This window comes from Mastacembelus armatus, chromosome 17 (assembly GCF_900324485.2).
Source record: "Mastacembelus armatus chromosome 17, fMasArm1.2, whole genome shotgun sequence".
Lineage (NCBI taxonomy): Eukaryota > Metazoa > Chordata > Actinopteri > Synbranchiformes > Mastacembelidae > Mastacembelus > Mastacembelus armatus.
In genome coordinates, this window is record NC_046649.1 from 1355416 (window position 1) to 1373213 (window position 17798).

Below are 17798 nucleotides of genomic sequence, written 5' to 3' on the forward strand. Positions count from 1 at the left end.
GATGAGTCTTTCCAAGTCTGGTTTTGACATGATCCCTTTGATTCTGGCAATATTTTTGAGATGATAAAATGCTGATGATGTTATCGATTTAATGTGGCTGTTAAAATTCATGTCTGAGTCCATGATTACCCCTAGATTTCTAACTTGATTTTTAAATTTTAAAGAAAGACACTCGAGGTGACTGCTGACACTTTCTCTTTGTTTCTATTGCCCAAAGATGATTATTTCAGTCTTGTCACTGTTTATTTGGAGAGAGTTGTTTTGCATCCACAGAGTGATCTGTTCAATATAGTGACACAATGAATCGACTGGTCCATATTCACCAGCTGTGAGTGAAATGTAAATCTGAGTGTCATCTGCATAGTTAAGGTAGGACCATTATTGCTGCGTATTAAGTGGCCTAAAGGAAACACGTAAAGATTGACCAAAAGGGGTCCCAAGATGGACCCCTGGTGGACCCCATATGTCAATGCCATTTGGTCTGAGACACAGTTACCAACTTCAATGAAATATTTCCTTTCTTCAAGATATGACTTAAACCTTTTAAGGGCAGTACCAGAGATGCCTATCCAGTCCTCTAACCTTTTTAACACGATCACATGGTCCATTGTGTCAAAAGCACCACTTAGATCCAGCAGTACTAAGACAGAGACTCTGCCAGCGTCCATGTTCAGACGAATGTCATTTGTCGCCTTGATGAGCGAAGTTTCAGTGCTGTGATGGGGCCTAAAACCTGACTGAAAATCATCAAAGCAGTCGTTTAGCATAAGAAAGTCAGTAAGTTGTTGGTAAACAACTTTTTCAAGGATTTTGCCTAAAAATGGCAGGTTTGATATGGGCCGGTAGCTGTTCAGTCCCATAGCATCAAGACTGCGCTTCTTCAGGAGAGGCTTGATGACAGCAATTCTCAGGGCCCTTGGAAATGTTCCAGGCTGTACTGATCTTTAATTGAGTGAGTTGTGGTAACAAACTGCTTAGTACTGATTTCAGAAATCTAGTGTGTAAAACATCAAGGCAACAGGTGGATGAATTCAGACTGGAGATGATCTCTTCAACTGTTATGTCATTTACAGGTGTAAAGTGTATTAGTTCTACCAAGTGTCTCCTGGATGGCTGCAGAGTTGGTATCTGCCTTGTGCAATTTATTGCTTGTTTAATACCCTGAATCTTGTCATTAAAAACTAATGCAAATTCATTACATTTAGATGTTGAAATTAGTTCCAATGGCAATGGAGGCTTTATTAACCTACTCACTTGTAGTCATCATTTCTCCACGGTGGCTTTTGCTTGTTCCTGATTAATTTATCTTTAACAGGAGCAATCACATCTATGACTTTTACACTTGAAGTATATGAATTCAACAAATCTTCAACATGAGAAAAAGTGGTATTTTCAAACCTAATCATCTCCATAAACAGTATCCTGGTGTTATCATTTATGTGTCTTTTATGAACAAGTGTAGGTCCAGTTGCATCTTTGGGAATTATGGACAAATCAAAAAAGACACAAAAATGGTCAGACAAAGCAACATCAATAACAGTGACATTAGAAACGTTAACACCCTTAGTAATGACAAGGTCCAGAGTGTGGCCTCTGGTATGGGTCGGCTCACTAACATGTTGACTAAGGCCATACAGTACGTTTCAAGGACAGCAGAAAGGACTTTGGCATATCTGTCACAGGCCTTATCCACGTGAGCATTAAAATCACCTGTAATAACTAAACATTCAAACTCTGTGAGGACAACTGAAAGCATCTTAGTAAATTCATCAATAAAATTTTGACAGCATTGGTGAGGTTTGTAAATGATTATAGAAAGTACAGAGGGAGATCATTTTTGCTCCATTTTAAAAAATACATACTCAAATGATAAGAACTCCCCAAATGACAGCCTGTGGGTAACCACATTATCCCTAAAAGAGGCGTTTTAGACTGAGTATCTGCGTCCCAGTGCCAGTCCCCCAACTCACACACGCAGGCAGAGAGATCTGAACTATAGGTGTAAACTATACCCTGTACAAAGCTGGTAACCACCATACCAGTACTTTTCCACCAAAAGGAATTTAGTCTATTACCATATATGGAGTTGTTATTCCCTTGTTGTCTTTTATGTGTTCTGGGCGGTGGTCGCTGAGCAAGCTAAGGCCAGTTACTTCCTTTATCTTATATGAAGTCCCCATAGGTGCATCTGCATTTCCACAAGTCCCCCTTTTGGGCTCTCCTAAGAGCCCATCCAAACAAATTAGAATTTTTGCTATCCCTCTCGTGATCTCCTAAAGGAGATCAAATCTCTCGGAGCTGTACCCCGTCTAAGTCATCTGAGCCCTGGGCCAATAAGGGCATCAGAACTTTCGGGTCGTGTTTCTCTAAAGTAGACGATATAAGTCTAACTGCGAGGGAACGCAGGCATGGAATGAAGCAGCACCCACAGGTGACCAGGATCCCCACAAACACAGCAATAGAAACTAATACAGACATAATGAGGTTTTTCCACTGACCAAACATACCCGCCATCCAGTCCTCCAGGGGATTGTTGATACCAGAGTGTTCATGCATATGAAGTCCCCATAGGTGCGTCTGTATTTCCACACTACCAGAGCAGGTTTTCCCCAGAAAGTGGCCCAATTGTTGATGAAGCTGTGCTGGACACCACCTAGACAGCCAGCTGCTTAGCCAGCAGCTTTGTGTTTGACTTGATGTCTCCCATTCTGGCCCCAGGAATGCATTTGACTATGGTCGCTGGAGTCTCTAGCTTCACATTTCTGATTATGGAAACCCCAATTATCAGAGTCGGCTTCTCAGTGTGCCTGTCGTTAAGTGGGGAAATCGGTTAGAAATGTGAACAGGCAGGTGATGAGCCGTGGGCTTCTACTTAGGAGTATGTTTTCGTTGAACCGTCACCTAGGCTAATTCTCAGGGCTGCTCCAGAGCTGCCCTTGGACAGCTAACAGACCCTGAGCTGAGTGGCTCCACACCTGCTATCCGGGCTAGGCTAGCTGGCTTTTGTTCAAAGATGCAGAGCCGTGCTTCCGAAGTTAGCAGAACCTTGCACTTATTACAAGTGTCATTATCACTAAAGGAGGCAGAGGAATAACTGAACAATGTGGCACACTGAGCAGGACAGAGAAGGAGAGGGAGACGCCATGCTACTGGCTAGCTAAGCTAACTGGTAGGCTAACGCGTACTAAGTCTGCAGATATCATTAAATACCGGTCAAAATAGAAAGGTACTTGACTAGTACAGGAATGTGTAGTGGTTAATGAATTGTTTAGAGAGTTTAGTTAGTTTTAGGTGTGTTAGACTAAAGCTAGTCTGTTGCTAATCTGTAGATGTATCTGTAGATACAGCACACACAGCACAACACGCTTGCAATAGGAAGTGACTCATTTACCTGTATCAGTATCAGAGTTGTAGGGAACAGGGAAAGCTGGATGGATCTGATGTCCTGACCTGCGGTGGGGTAAATCCTAGCTCCTGGACGGTCTGGATATGGGTCATTCTCCAAGTAATGAAGAATATGGGTCCCTGGCAGAAATAAGAAAAACAAAAACACATTTTTCATTTTTTATTTTTGACACACCTACTTGACACTAAGATGAACATACAAAAAATAAATGATAGATCAATTATTATTTTTATTCTATAAAATATGGTTTTGTATAACTGTTTTTTGCTATATTTCCTTTGTCTCTGGACCATATTTTGTACATTCAATCCTCATAATATTGAGTTCAATTTTGATCTAACAGTAACTTTATGGACAAATGACACATAATTTCCTTATTTTAATGAAATGTATCATGTGTTTGTGAGATAGATTAGTATTTTATGTATTTTTCATAAAAAGAACACCTGTCCCTTGGGTCACTGTCATTTCCACCACACACCACAAAATGCAACTTTAGTTTTTTTTTTTTTTTTAAACACTACTTGCAACCACAGCAATTGTCATGTGACATACAGCACATGCCAGGAGAGCATAGTTAGCTCCATGGAAAGAAGGGAAACAAGAAAAAAATCAAGGTAAATTTTTGCAAAACCAGTGTAGGTTTATTGGTCATCATTTCCAAACAGCTCATATTTCCTTTGAATGTACAAATAATGAGAAAAATAGAATTTACTATTGTTTACTTTGAGTATATTTAATGCTAAGTCTAAAACAGAGATTAGCATGCTAATATAGCATGAGATTTTTTTAAAAATTCTTAGACATTGTCATTTCCACAACAGTCATTTCCATCACTTTGTTTATTGTGATGGAAAAGACATGCTGTAATGGAAATGACAATGTCAGGATTATAAATGTTTTCATTTGGCTTATATAACTTAAAATGCTTAAACTTAAATAGTTATACAAAACACAACTTCAACACTTCAACAATTGTGTATACACTTAAACTACAAGAATAGAATAGATACTTAAAGGTGGCACCGTCTGTTCTTTAGATGGCACACAAGACCACCAGCGAGATCAAAAGCATACAGAGAAAGGATTAAATCAGATCCACTTAAATACCAAGAGTTTCTCAGAAAAGACAGAAAGATACCTGAAAAAAAAAGAAAAAGGTGTTGTCAAATCTGTGGCAGAATTGACACACAGAGAGAAAAGAAAAGTTAGAAGACAATGGCAACCTCAACAAAACAGACGCAGAAGGTTGAAAAGACTAGCTGAAATTGAGAGTTTTATGGCTGGAACAACACCACCACAGTCACCAGAAGACATTGGTATTGATCCAGAATATGCCTCACCAGGTAACTCCAGCTCCACTGAGCCACCCGAAACACCTCAAATGCCTGCACCTAAAAACTGTGCACAGAGAAGAGGGAGGAAAAGGGTGGCAAAGACAAGGGCAAAGGTCTACAGAGATCTTTATGCAACTACTGTGAAGCTTGAAGATGCTTTACGAAAGGTAGAAAAATACAAGAAAAGATGTGACCGACTTAAGAAGAAAATGGAAACGGCCAATTCCCCAGAGCTCAAAACCAAACAACAGATGAAGCAAAGAACAAAGGATTTAAAAAGAACTCTCCTGTTTCAGAACACAATTATTTCACAGATAAAAAAGAAATACCAAAATATGCACACTGCTAGAGATCGTCAAGTGATCTCCAAAGTTGTAGCTAGTAAGCTTCTGAAGAAATATCGCTTGCTCTGCTTTGCCAAAAAGGAGTTTGGGTTCTCACCTAAGCTGATGAAAACAAATGTGACAAGGGCCATCAAACTCCAGTACACCCGAAAAATGCAATGTAACAAAATCAGCAAAGAAGTGGAGGAAAAGATAACATCATTTCTGGAGCATGATGACAACAGTAGGCTAACAACAGGAAAGAAGGAGACAATTACAAAGAGCAAGAAAAAAATGCAAAAACGTTTCCTTGTTGAGTCCATGAGAATACTTTATCAGAAATTTAGAATGGAGCATCCTGAGATTGCAGTTTCTTACAGCAAATTTTGCAAAAAGCGACCTTTCTGGATTGTTAAACCAGCAATCAAGGACAAAGACACATGCCTTTGCAAAATACATGCAAACCTCCAGTTTATGGCAGACAGACTGTTTTATCACAAAGTAACAAAAAGTGCCAAACTCAATGACCTAATGGAGTCTGTGGCATGCACAACTCCAACAAAGGAGTGCATGTACAGGGAGTGCCCTGACTGCAAGGACAAGGAACTGCCGACCTCTGACTTTGATGCAAACCTGGTGGTTTGAATGGAAAAAGCAAGGTCGAGGAGAGGGAGAAGGCTGGAAAAGATGGAACAAAAGAAAAATTTAAAGCTCACCTCACAGTCAAGGAAAAAGTGCATGGGACTATACAGACACTGCTGGATGATTTTTCAGACCAACTTAACAAAAAGATGGGAAAACACATCTACAACATCATACATCAGTATTCTGCTCTCAGGGCCCTGAAAGAAAATATAAGTGGAGATGATATCGTCTTGCAAATTGATTTTGTAGAAAACTATTTATGTAAATATGCAAATAAGATCCAAGCAGTACATTTTGGTGATTCCCACAGACAGGCCACTCTCCATACAGGTGTGGCTCACACCAAAACTGGGGTGGTGTCTCTCTGTTCCATTAGGTCATCAATGCGCCATGACCCATCAGCTATCTGGGCTCATCTCAACGCAGTGCTCCCCTACCTCAAAGCACTGAAACCAGCAGCCAACCACACTGCATGTCATCAGTGATGGACCAACCACCCAGTACAGGTCCAAGAAAAACTTCTTTTTCTTAAGCAAAATTCCCTTTCAGATTGGATTCAAAAGGATCACATGGAACTTTCTGGAGGTGGGACATGGAAAAGGCCCAGCTGATGGGATTGGTGCAGCTGTTAAACGGCAGGCTGACTCAATAGTGGCAAACGGCATTGATCTTCCAAATGGAAGGGTGCTGTATGAGGAACTCTCAAAACAGCCATCTACTGTGAAGCTGATGTATGTCACTGAGAAGGAGATTGAGAAAATGGACAGTCTCCTTCGTGATTCAATTCAATTCAATTCAATTTTATTTGTATAGCGCCAAATCACAATACAAATCATCTCAAGGCACTTTACAAAAACTAAAACTAAAAACCCAACAATTCCCTTATGAGCAAGCACTTGGCGACAGTGGAGAGGAAAAAACTCCCTTTAACGGAAGAAAAAAACCTCCAGCAGAACCGGGCTCAGTTTGGGCGGCCATCTGCCTCGACCGGTTGGGGTGAGTGGATAGAGCAGAGAGAAAAGAACAGCAACAATAAACAACAAATAGACACTGCAAGTTGGTGGGGCCAGTAACTGCACATCAGCGATAAACAGCTCCAGGACCAGGGACACCTGCAGAAGGTACAGAGAGAGAGAGAGAGAGAGAGAGAGAGAGGGAAGGAGAGAGCACAAACTAGGGGAGAGAGAGAGCACAAGGTTAGTAACATTCAATGGTGGAATATACATGAGGTGGGAGAGAAGGGGGGGGGGGGGGGGGGTAGGGTAGGGGAGCTCAGTGCACCGATGGTCCTCGGGCAGTCAAGGCCTATAGCAGCATAACTAACTAAGGGATGGTTCAGGGTTGCCTGAAGCCAGCCCTAACTATAAGCTTTGTCAAAGAGGAAGGTTTTAAGTCTAGCCTTAAAAGTACAGAGAGTGTCTGCCTCCTGAACCCAGGCTGAGAGCTGGTTCCACAGGAGAGGAGCTTGATAGCTAAAGGCTCTGCCTCCCATTCTGCTTTTGAGAACTCTGGGAACCACAAGTAGGCCTGCACTCTGAGAGCAAAGTGGTCTATTGGGATAATATGGTACTATGAGGTCTTTAAGGTATGAAGGAGCTTGATTATGAAGGGATTTGTATGTGAGAAGAAGGATTTTAAATTCTATTCTATATTTTACAGGGAGCCAATGAAGAGAAGCCAATATAGGAGAAATATGATCTCTCTTGCTAGTTCCTGTCAGGACTCTGGCTGCGGCATTCTGGATTAATTGGAGGCTTTTTATTAAGATATTAGGACATCCAGATAGTAATGAGTTACAGTAATCTAGCCTTGAGGAAACAAATGCATGGACTAGTTTTTCTGCATCATTTTGAGACAGGATGTTCCTAATTTTGGAAATGTTGCGCAGGTGAAAGAATGCAGTTCTAGAAATTTGTTTTATGTGTGAGTTAAAGGACATGTCCTGGTCAAAAATAACTCCAAGGTTTTTTACAGTAGTGCTGGAGGCCAGGGCTATGCCATCTAGAGTAGCTATAATTTTAGAAAAGTTATTTCTGAGATTTTTAGGCCCAAATATAATGACTTCTGTTTTCTCCGAGTTTAAAAGTAAAAAGTTACTGGTCATCCAAGCCTTTATGTCAGTTAGACAGGCTTGAAGTCTGGTTAACTGGTTTGTGTTAACAGGTTTAATAGATAGATATAACTGAGTGTCATCCGCATAGCAGTGGTAATTAATAGAGTGCTTCCTAATGATATATCCTAAAGGAAGCATGTACAGGGTGAACAGAATCGGTCCTAGCACAGAACCTTGTGGAACTCCATAACTAACTTTTGTTCGTGTGGAAGGTTCATCATGGACATGAACAAACTGGAATCTGTCCGATAAATAGGATTGGAACCACTTTAACGCTGTTCCTCTGATACCAATCACATGCTCCAGTCTCTGTAATAAGATGTTGTGGTCAATGGTGTCGAATGCTGCACTAAGGTCTAGGAGGACAAGTATCGAAACAAGTCCATTATCTGAGGCTAAGAGAAGATCGTTGGTAACTTTCAACAGTGCTGTTTCTGTACTATGATGTGCTCTAAATCCTGATTGGAAATCTTCAAATAGTTCATTCCTGTGTAAGTGGTCTGATAGCTGCTTAGCAACAGCTTTTTCTAGGATTTTAGAAATAAATGGCAGGTTGGATATTGGTCTATAATTAGCCAAGACTCCTGGATCAAGACTAGGCTTTTTGAGTAAAGGTTTGATTACTGCAGTCTTAAAGGCCTGTGGTACGTAGCCTGATACTAGAGATAAATTTACCAAGTCCAATAAAGATGAGTTCATTAATGGCAGGGTGCCTTTAAGCAGTCTAGTCGGGATGGGATCCAAGAGACACGTTGATGATTTCGATGAAGCAACTACTGATGTAAATTCAGAGAGATCTATAGGAGAGAAGCAGTCTAAACATAACTGAGGTCCTACAGATGATTCAAGAGCTACTGTAGTAGAAGATTAATTTGTTGCAGGTATAGGAAGCACCTGCTGAATTTTATCTCTAATAGTTGTGATTTTATTTGTAAAGAAACTCATAAATTCATCACTGCTGAGAGCTAAGGGAACACTGGGCTCAACGGAGCTGTGACTTTTTGTCAGCCTGGCTACAGTGCTGAAAAGAAACCTGGGATTGTTCTTATTTTCCTCTATTAGTGATGAATAGTATGCAGTTCTGGCTTTACGGAGAGCTTTTTTATATGTTAGTAGACTGTTTTTCCAGGCTAGAAAAATTTCCTCTAAGTTTGTGGAACGCCACTTCCTTTCCAGCCTTCGTGATGCCTGCTTTAAGGTACAAACATGTAAATTATACCATGGGGCTAGTCTTCTCTGAATCACTAACTTCTTTTTCAGAGGGGCTACAGAATCAAGCGTTTCACGCAGTGAGGTTACAGCGCTGTCAACAACATGATCAATTTGGTAGGGAGTAGGATTAAGGCAGCTGCCCTCCACTATGTTTATACTTGGCATGGATGCAAATAAAGATGGAATCATTTGCATAAATTTATTAACAGCGTTGTCGGATAAACATCTGCTGTAGTGGAATTTTCTTCCAGACGCTGCATGATCCATCATTTTAAATTCGAAAGTTATTAATATTGCGTGATGGCTTGCAGACTATCCGAGGCACAATGCAGATACATCAGGTAATTTTCACCACATCTAAATCAGTTTTATTATGAGAAGGTGGTTTGATGTGTGTAACACATTTATGTTTATTCATGTTTAGTGTGTGTAATCTGAATACCATGTGCTCCTCTAGATTGTCTCTGCAATACCAGGAGAAATATCTTGGCGTATTCTAAGCTGCTTTTGTTCAGAGCCCCAGCTTTGCAGATGTTTTGGTCCACAGACAGTAAACATGGAAGTAACAGGTGATACTGAGACTCCTGCATCCAAAAGCACACCTGTCACCATAGCTCAACCCATTGGAGACCTTCATGAGGGACTGATTGGAAAATGGTGTGTGGTCACATATGATGCTGATCCTTATCCAGGCATCATACAGGATGTTGACTCTGACAGCTGTGCTTTGGTAAAAACCATGAGTTGTGTTGGCAAAAACAGGTTTTTTTGGCCAATGAGAGAGGACATGATCTGGTACCGACTTGAAGATATTGTTAGACTGGTCCCAGAGCCTCAACCAGTTACAAAGAGGTACATGATGTTGCATCCCACAGTTTGGGCAGAAATATGCGGATATAAGGATAAAGGAAAGCATCCATATGCAAACTTGACAGTTTGTTTATAAGTTGAAAGCACTAATTTCAGAAATATTAATGAATGATAATATTAGTTTCAATTTTTAACATATAATTTTAAAATGAAAAATCTATGGTTTGAATTTGATCGCCATAAATTCTTTTAGTCCAACTTTTGCAACGTGCTTGTAGGTTTCAGCACATAGCAAGCAGGGAAGGAGCATCTGATGAAATGTTTATTATTGTTTAAAGTTTAAATAACAATGTTAATGTTACATCCAAATGGATGTTATTTTGTGTCAAAGATAATAAAAGTGAACATTATTCAGCATTGCTGTGTGTCATGTCATTTCCAACAAATGTTGTCATCTCCATCACAACACATATTTTTACATAAAATTCATAATAATAACAGTTTAACAATTATGCACTTATGGTTACAATTCACTTCCGGGATTGGAAAACTCATGACTGTGCCATGTAAGAACTTGATTGAAAGGTTTCAGTAACACAGTTAAAAATTGCTTGTCATCTAAAAAATGGATAAATATTATCTTTAAAATCCTTAAAATAAATACAATTATACATTTGGACACGTGTGAAATGATGATGCTTTCCTCTGAATGTTGGACTAAAATGACAAAAAAAAAAAATTATTTAAATAATTTCATTACAACTACTATCAGAAAGTGTTTTTACATATGATGGAGAAGAACAACGTATCCAAATGTTTCTAAAAATATGTGTTTGATTTTCTAAAAATTTTCCAGACCAAATTTGACCGTAGTTGGAGAATGACCCATATCTTCATCTCTACATCTCGACATCCTGTACAGGCACATGCAGGCCAGGGGGGTAGGATTGTAACCCTTAAGGCCCAAATGTTCACTGTGTGAATTTCATTCATAATTCCACTTGCCATCAATCAAATGTCAAATGCACAAGTATCCATACTAAAAGTGTTTATTCTGCAATGCTTTAATTCAAGTAATGATTGGATAATGTGTAAGCAGCAAGTTGCTGCTGGCTGATGTGGTGCTAATGTCAGCTAACCGAATGCTGTGATACAATGTGAACACACAAATGATAGAAAAGGTAAGCAGTTCACACATCCTTTATTGATAAGATACACTCATCTGAATAACCCTGAGAGGTCATCTGATAATTGTGTCCGATTTGTCATCTCCTCAGGTAACATCAGCGCTGTGAAATTTACAGTCGAGGTCATCGATGACAGCAGAGTACTTATCAATATCACTGACCCTCTGACCAGTATCTATCAGCATGGGAAGCAGCTGAGAATCAGAGATATACTCAAAAATGACCTCAAGTACAAGATCAGCTACTACAAGTCTGGAAGTACAGGCAAGGTACAGTATTCAGATGTCAACAACAGCATTAATATTAAAGTGGCTCATACATATACAGCACTGAAGTTAATTATGTCATTTAAGTTAGAACAGTTTTATTCAGTATAATAATGTCTGTGTTGTTGTGGATGGTTTCTTTAAAATCAGTGTCATCATAACCATAATATAATTATGGTATTTATGTATTTATACACCAACTTCATTGAACATTTGTACAATTGGTTGTGCTTTTACAGAGATTATGTGCCAGACTCATAGACTGACAGTAACTTTGAGACTGTCCTGCTGTGAAAAATGAGTCCATAACCTGTGCCAGCAGATTATTATGACCAAAATGTATTTAGATTATCTCTGATTATCTATTGTGACAAAAAACAAACAAGGCTGATGCAGTATATAAAGCAACAAACATATTGTAGGTCATAAGGATTTTCTTACAGTTGCAAGAAAAAGTAAGTACCGTTTGCAATTTCCTGGTTTTCTGCAAATTAGTCATGAAATGTGATCAAAGTCAGAAATAACAAACGCAATATTTCTAAGCTGATAAAACATAAACTGTCACGATCTTTAATGTCTTATTTAAGACAATAAACATACAATGGGATGATTCAAAAAACAATAGCAATTATGTTTTAATAACTGGTCGAAACAACCTTTGGCAGCAATAACCTCAAGCAAGCTCTTCTTGTAGCTGTAGAGAGAGAACAGAGAGAGAGGAAGAGAGCACAAACTAAGGGAGAGAGAGAGAGAGAGCACAAGGTTAGTGACATTCAATGGGGGAATATACATGTGAGGGAAGAGGAGAGAAGAGAGGGGAAGGAAAGGGAGTGTTAGGGTTAGGGTAGGGGGGCTCAGTGCACCGATGGTCCTCGGGCAGTCTAGGCCTATAGCAGCATAACTAAGGGATGGTTCAGGGTTGCCTGAAGCCAGCCCTAACTATATGCTTTGTCAAAGAGGAAGGTTTTAAGTCTAGCCTTAAAAGTACAGAGAGTGTCTGCCTCCTGAACCCAGGCTGGGAGCTGGTTCCACAGGAGAGGAGCTTGATAACTAAAGGCTCTGCCTCCCAGTCTGCTTTTGGAAACTCTGGGAACCACAAGTAGACCTGCACTCTGAGAGCGAAGTGGTCTACTGGGATAATATGGTACTATGAGGTGTGAAAGAGATTGATTATGAAGGGATTTGTACGTGAGAAGAAGGATTTTAAATTCTATTCTATATTTTACAGGGAGCCAATTAAGAGAAACCAATATAGGAGAAATATGATCTCTGTTGCTAGTTCCTGTCAGGACTCTGGCTGCAGCATTCTGGAGTAATTGGAGGCTTTTTATGGAGATATTGGGACATCCAGATAGTAATGAGTTACAGTAATCTAGCCTTGAGGTAAAAAATGCATGGACTAGTTTTTCTGCATCATTTTGACACAGGATGTTCCTAATTTTGGAAATGTTGCGCAGGTGAAAGAATGCAGTTCTAGAGATTTGTTTTATGTGTGAGTTAAAGGACATGTCCTGGTCAAAAATAACTCCAAGGTTTTTTACAGTAGTGCTGGAGGCCAGGGTTATGCCATCTAGAGTAGCTATAATTTTAGAAAAGTTATTTCTGAGATTTTTTGGCCCAAATATAATGACTTCTGTTTTCTCTGAGTTTAAAAGTAAAAAGTTACTGGTCATCCAGGCCTTTATGTCAGTTAGACAGGCTTGAAGTCTGGTTAACTGGTTTGTGTTAACAGGTTTAATAGATAGATATAACTGAGTGTCATCTGCATAGCAGTGGTAATTAATAGAGTGCTTCCTAATGACATATCCTAAAGGAAGCATGTACAGGGTGAACAGAATCGGTCCTAGCACAGAGCCTTGTGGAACTCCATAACTAACTTTTGTTCGTGTGGAAGGTTCATCATGGACATGAACAAACTGGAATCTGTCCGATAAATAGGATTGGAACCACTTTAACGGTGTTCCTCTGATACCAGTCACATGCTCCAGTCTCTGTAATAAGATGTTGTGGTCAATGGTGTCGAATGCAGCATTAAGGTCTAGGAGGACAAGTATAGAAACAAGTCCATTATCTGAGCCTAAGAGAAGATCGTTGGTTACTTTTAACAGGGCTGTTTCTGTACTATGATGTGCTCTAAATCCTGATTGAAAATCTTCATATAGTTCATTCCTGTGTAAGTGGTCTGATAGCTGCTTAGCAACAGCTTTTTCAAGGATTTTAGAAATAAATGGTAGGTTGAATATTGGTCTATAATTAGCCAAGTCTCCTGGATCAAGACTAGAATTTTGAGTAAGGGTTTGATTACTGCAGTCTTAAAGGCCTGTGGTACGTAGCCTGATACTAGAGATAAATTTACCAAGTCTAATAAAGATGAGTTAATTAATGGCAGGGTGTCTTTAAGCAGTCTAGTCGGGATGGGGTCTAAGAGACACGTTGATGATTTAGATGAAGCAACTACTGATGTAAATTCAGAGAGATCTATGGGAGAGAAGCAATCTAAACATAAATGAGGTCTTGCAGATGATTCAAGACCTACTGTACTGTAGTAGAAGATTTATTTATGGCAACTATGGGAAGCATCTGCTGAATTTTATCTCTAATAGTTGTGATTTTATTTGTAAAGACACTCATAAAGTCATCACTGCTGAGAGCTAAGGGAACACTGGGCTCAACGGAGCTGTGACTTTTTGTCAGCCTGGCTACAGTGCAGAAAAGAAACCAGGGATTGTTCTTATTTTTCCTCTATTAGTGATGAATAATAGAGATTCTCGCTTTACGGAGAGCTTTTTTATATGTTAATAGACTCTTTTTCCAGGCTAGAAAAATTCCTCTAAATTTGTGGAACTTCCTTTCCAGCCTTCGTGATGCCTGCTTTAAGGTATGAATATGTAAATTATACCATGGGGCTAATCTCCTCTGATTCACTAACTTCTTTTTCAGAGCAGCCACAGTATCAAGCGTTTCAGGCAGTGAGGCTACAGCACTGTCAACAATATGATGAATTTGGTAGGGAGTGGGATTGAGGCAGCTGCCCTCCACTGTGTTGGTACTTGGCATAGATGTAAATAAAGATGGGATCATTTTCTTAAATTTATTAACAGCATTGTCAGATAAACTGTAGTGGAATTTTCTTTCAAATGCTGAATGATCCATTATCTTAAATTCAAAAGTTATTAAAGAATGATCTGACAAAATAGGATTATAGAGAAAAACTATTAAATGTTTAATTTCGATGCCATAGGTCAGAACAAGATCAAGGGTGTGATTGAAGCAATGGGTGGGTTTATTAACATTTTGAGTGAAACCAATTGAATCTAATATAGAATTAAATACAGTGCTGAGACTATTATTTTCAACATCTACATGAATGTTAAAATCTCCCACTATAATGACTTTATCTGATCTAAGCACTAAATCAGACCGGAAGTCTGGAAATTCAGTTAAAAACTCTGAGTAAGGGACAGGTGGACGGTACACAATGACAAGTAGAACTGGTTTTTGTGTTTTGCAGTTTGGATGTGAGAGACTAAGAGTGAGGCTCTCAAATGAGTTATAACTGTAAGTGGTCTGATAGCTGCTTAGCAACAGCAGTGACAGGATTACTATTGCAACAACATATCATCAGTAGGGTAAAACTAACCTGCCTCACGACGGTCTAAACCCAGCTCACGTTCCCTATTAGTGGGTGAACAGTCTAACACTTGGTGTGTTCTGCTTCACAATGATAGGAAGAGCCGACGTTGAAAGTCTGTAATCATTAAGGCCTGTGATCTCTTCACCTCAGCCAATGGCCAGCCTCCTACCTGAGTCTCCAGCAGGCCTCTCACCTCAGTCTCAGGCTAGTTCCTTGCCTTAGTCCCCAGCCAGCCCTTCGTCTGAGTTTCCAGGGGAGTGCAGATGCTGGATGATGAAGTGAAGGGCCATTTTCACAGCGTTGTGAAAATAACTACAGATCTGTTGGCTCTGTAGGCGAACTGTAGAGGATCCAGGAGAGGGCCTGTAATGTCCTTGAGGTAGGACAAGACGAGGCCCTCAAAAGACTTCATGACCACAGAAGTCAGGGTCACAGGTCTGTAATTGTTAAGTCCGTGGATCCTTGTCTTTTTGGGGGACTGGGATGATGGCTGAATTACAGATAAGAGTAATATATCACTCGAATCTGTACAGGGTCTAGTTTTATTTGTACACAGTCATAATAACAACAAAATGCTGTGCTCTGTGTCTTTATACTAAAACTAACAGGTAGTCCTTTACAACCTACTACACTAGCCTGTGTCAGCACAGTTTGACTTATCACTGTACCGATAAACAGGGTCTACTTCTAACAGCTCAGTGTCTATATCAAGCATGTTCACTGTAGCTTTTGATTTGTACACAACTGCAAAATGGTTCTTTTTCCCATATTTTTTTCATACTTCATTAAAAGCAGGGCACTGTCTTGGGAGGTGAATGCGGTTGCATTTGCCACAACTTTTTGCCTTTGGAGTTTGTTTATTTGCTGCAGGTCTGCTTGATCTGTGTGCAAGCTGTGACTCCTTTTTTGTAATGGTGTGCACAAGTTGTGCTTCTGATGATGCTGCCATTACTTTGACATGCTTTTGTGATTTCTTTAGCTCTGCATATATCAGTAACTTTTAAAAGTGTCAAGTCCGATATGGGCAGAAGTCGTTCACAATGTTCTGAGTTGTGCTGAAAACTATTTTGTCTCTTATCTTCATTTCCCCCGATTTCACGTGTGTGCTTTGTTTCTTACCTCTGTGATGAATTTATCTACAGTGGGTACAGAAAGTATTCAGACCCCTTTAAATTTTTCACTTTGTGTCATTGCACCCATTTGCCAAAATCAAAAAAGTTTCTCATTATTTCTCATTTCTCATTAATGTACACTCAGCACCCCATCTTGACAGAAAAAAACAGAAATGTAGAAATTTTTGCAAATTTATTAAAAAAGAAAAACTGAAATATCACATGGTCATAAGTATTCAGACCCTTTGCAGTGACACTCATATTTAACTCACATGCTGTCCATTTCTTCTGATCCTCCTTGAGATGGTTCTGCTCATTCATTGGAGTCCAGCTGTGTTTAATTAAACTGATTGGACTTGATTAGGAAAGGCACACACCTGTCTATATAAGACCTTACAGCTCACAGTGCATGTCAGAGCAAATGAGAATCACAAGGTCGAAGGAACTGCCCAAGGAGCTCAGAGACAGAATTGTGGCAAGGCACAGATCTGGCCAAGGTTACAAAAGAATTTCTGCAGCACTCAAGGTTCCTAAGAGCACAGTGGCATCCATAATCCTCAAATGGAAAAAGTTTGGGATGACCAGAACTCTTCCTAGACCTGGCCGTCCAGCCAAACTGAGCGATCGTGGGAGAAGAGCCTTGGTGAGAGAGGTAAAGAAGAACCCAAAGATCACTGTGGCTGAGCTCCAGAGATGCAGTAGGGAGATGGGAGAAAGTTCCACAAAGTCAACTATCACTGCAGCTCTCCACCAGTCGGGGCTTTATGGCAGAGTGGCCCGACGGAAGCCTCTACTCAGTGCAAGACACATGAAAGCCCGCATAGAGTTTGCCAAAAAACACATGAAGGACTCCCAGACTATGAGAAATAAGATTCTCTGGTCTGATGAGACCAAGATTGAACTTTTTGGTGTTAATTCTAAGCGGTATATGTGGAGAAAACCAGACACTGCTCATCACCTGCCCAATACAATCCCTACAGTGAAACATGGTGGTGGGAGCATCATGTTATGGGGGTGTTTTTCAGCTGCAGGGACAGGAAGACTGGTTGCAATTGAAGGAAAGATGAATGCGGCCAAGTACAGAGATATCCTGGAAGAAAACCTCTTCCAGAGTGCTCAGGATCTCAGACTGGGCCGAAGGTTCACCTTTCAACAGGACAATGACCCTAAGCACACAGCTAAAATAACAAAGGAGTGGCTTCGGAACAACTCTGTGACCATTCTTGACTGGCCCAGCCAGAGCCCTGACCTAAACCCAATTGAGCATCTCTGGAGAGACACCATCCAACCTGACAGAACTGGAGAGGATCTGCAAGGAAGAATGGCAGAGGATCCCCAAATCCAGGTGTGAAAAACTTGTTGCATCATTCCCAAGAAGAGTTATGGCTGTACTAGCTCAAAAGGGTGCTTCTACTCAATACTGAGCACAGGGTCCGAATACTTATGACCATGTGATATTTCAGTTTTTCTTTTTTAATAAATTTGCAAAAATGTCTACATTTCTGGTTTTTTCTGTCAAGATGGGGTGCTGAGTGTACATTAATGAGAAATAAAAATGAACTTTTTTGATTTTGGTAAATGGCTGCAATGACACAAAGAGTGAAAAATTTAAAGGGGTCTGAATACTTTTCGTACCCAGTGTATATTAATTGAAAGTATGCAGTATTTGAAGACTGACCTGTGACACAGAGATATATGAAAGGCTGTTCCATTAGCAACCCAGATATAAAATAACAGTAATAAATGAAAAAGT

General features: G+C 40.0%; 1 protein-coding gene across 1 annotated transcript in view; it reads left to right on the forward strand.

Annotated features, from left to right (window-relative positions):
- LOC113133796 (tissue factor-like) overlaps positions 1-17798 on the forward strand; it is a 29871-nt gene that overhangs the window by 10560 nt on the left and 1513 nt on the right. Inside the window, exon 5 of the mRNA XM_026312701.1 lies at positions 11124-11302. Coding sequence (XP_026168486.1) covers positions 11124-11302 — 179 coding nt within the window. The remainder of the gene's footprint in view (positions 1-11123; positions 11303-17798) is intronic.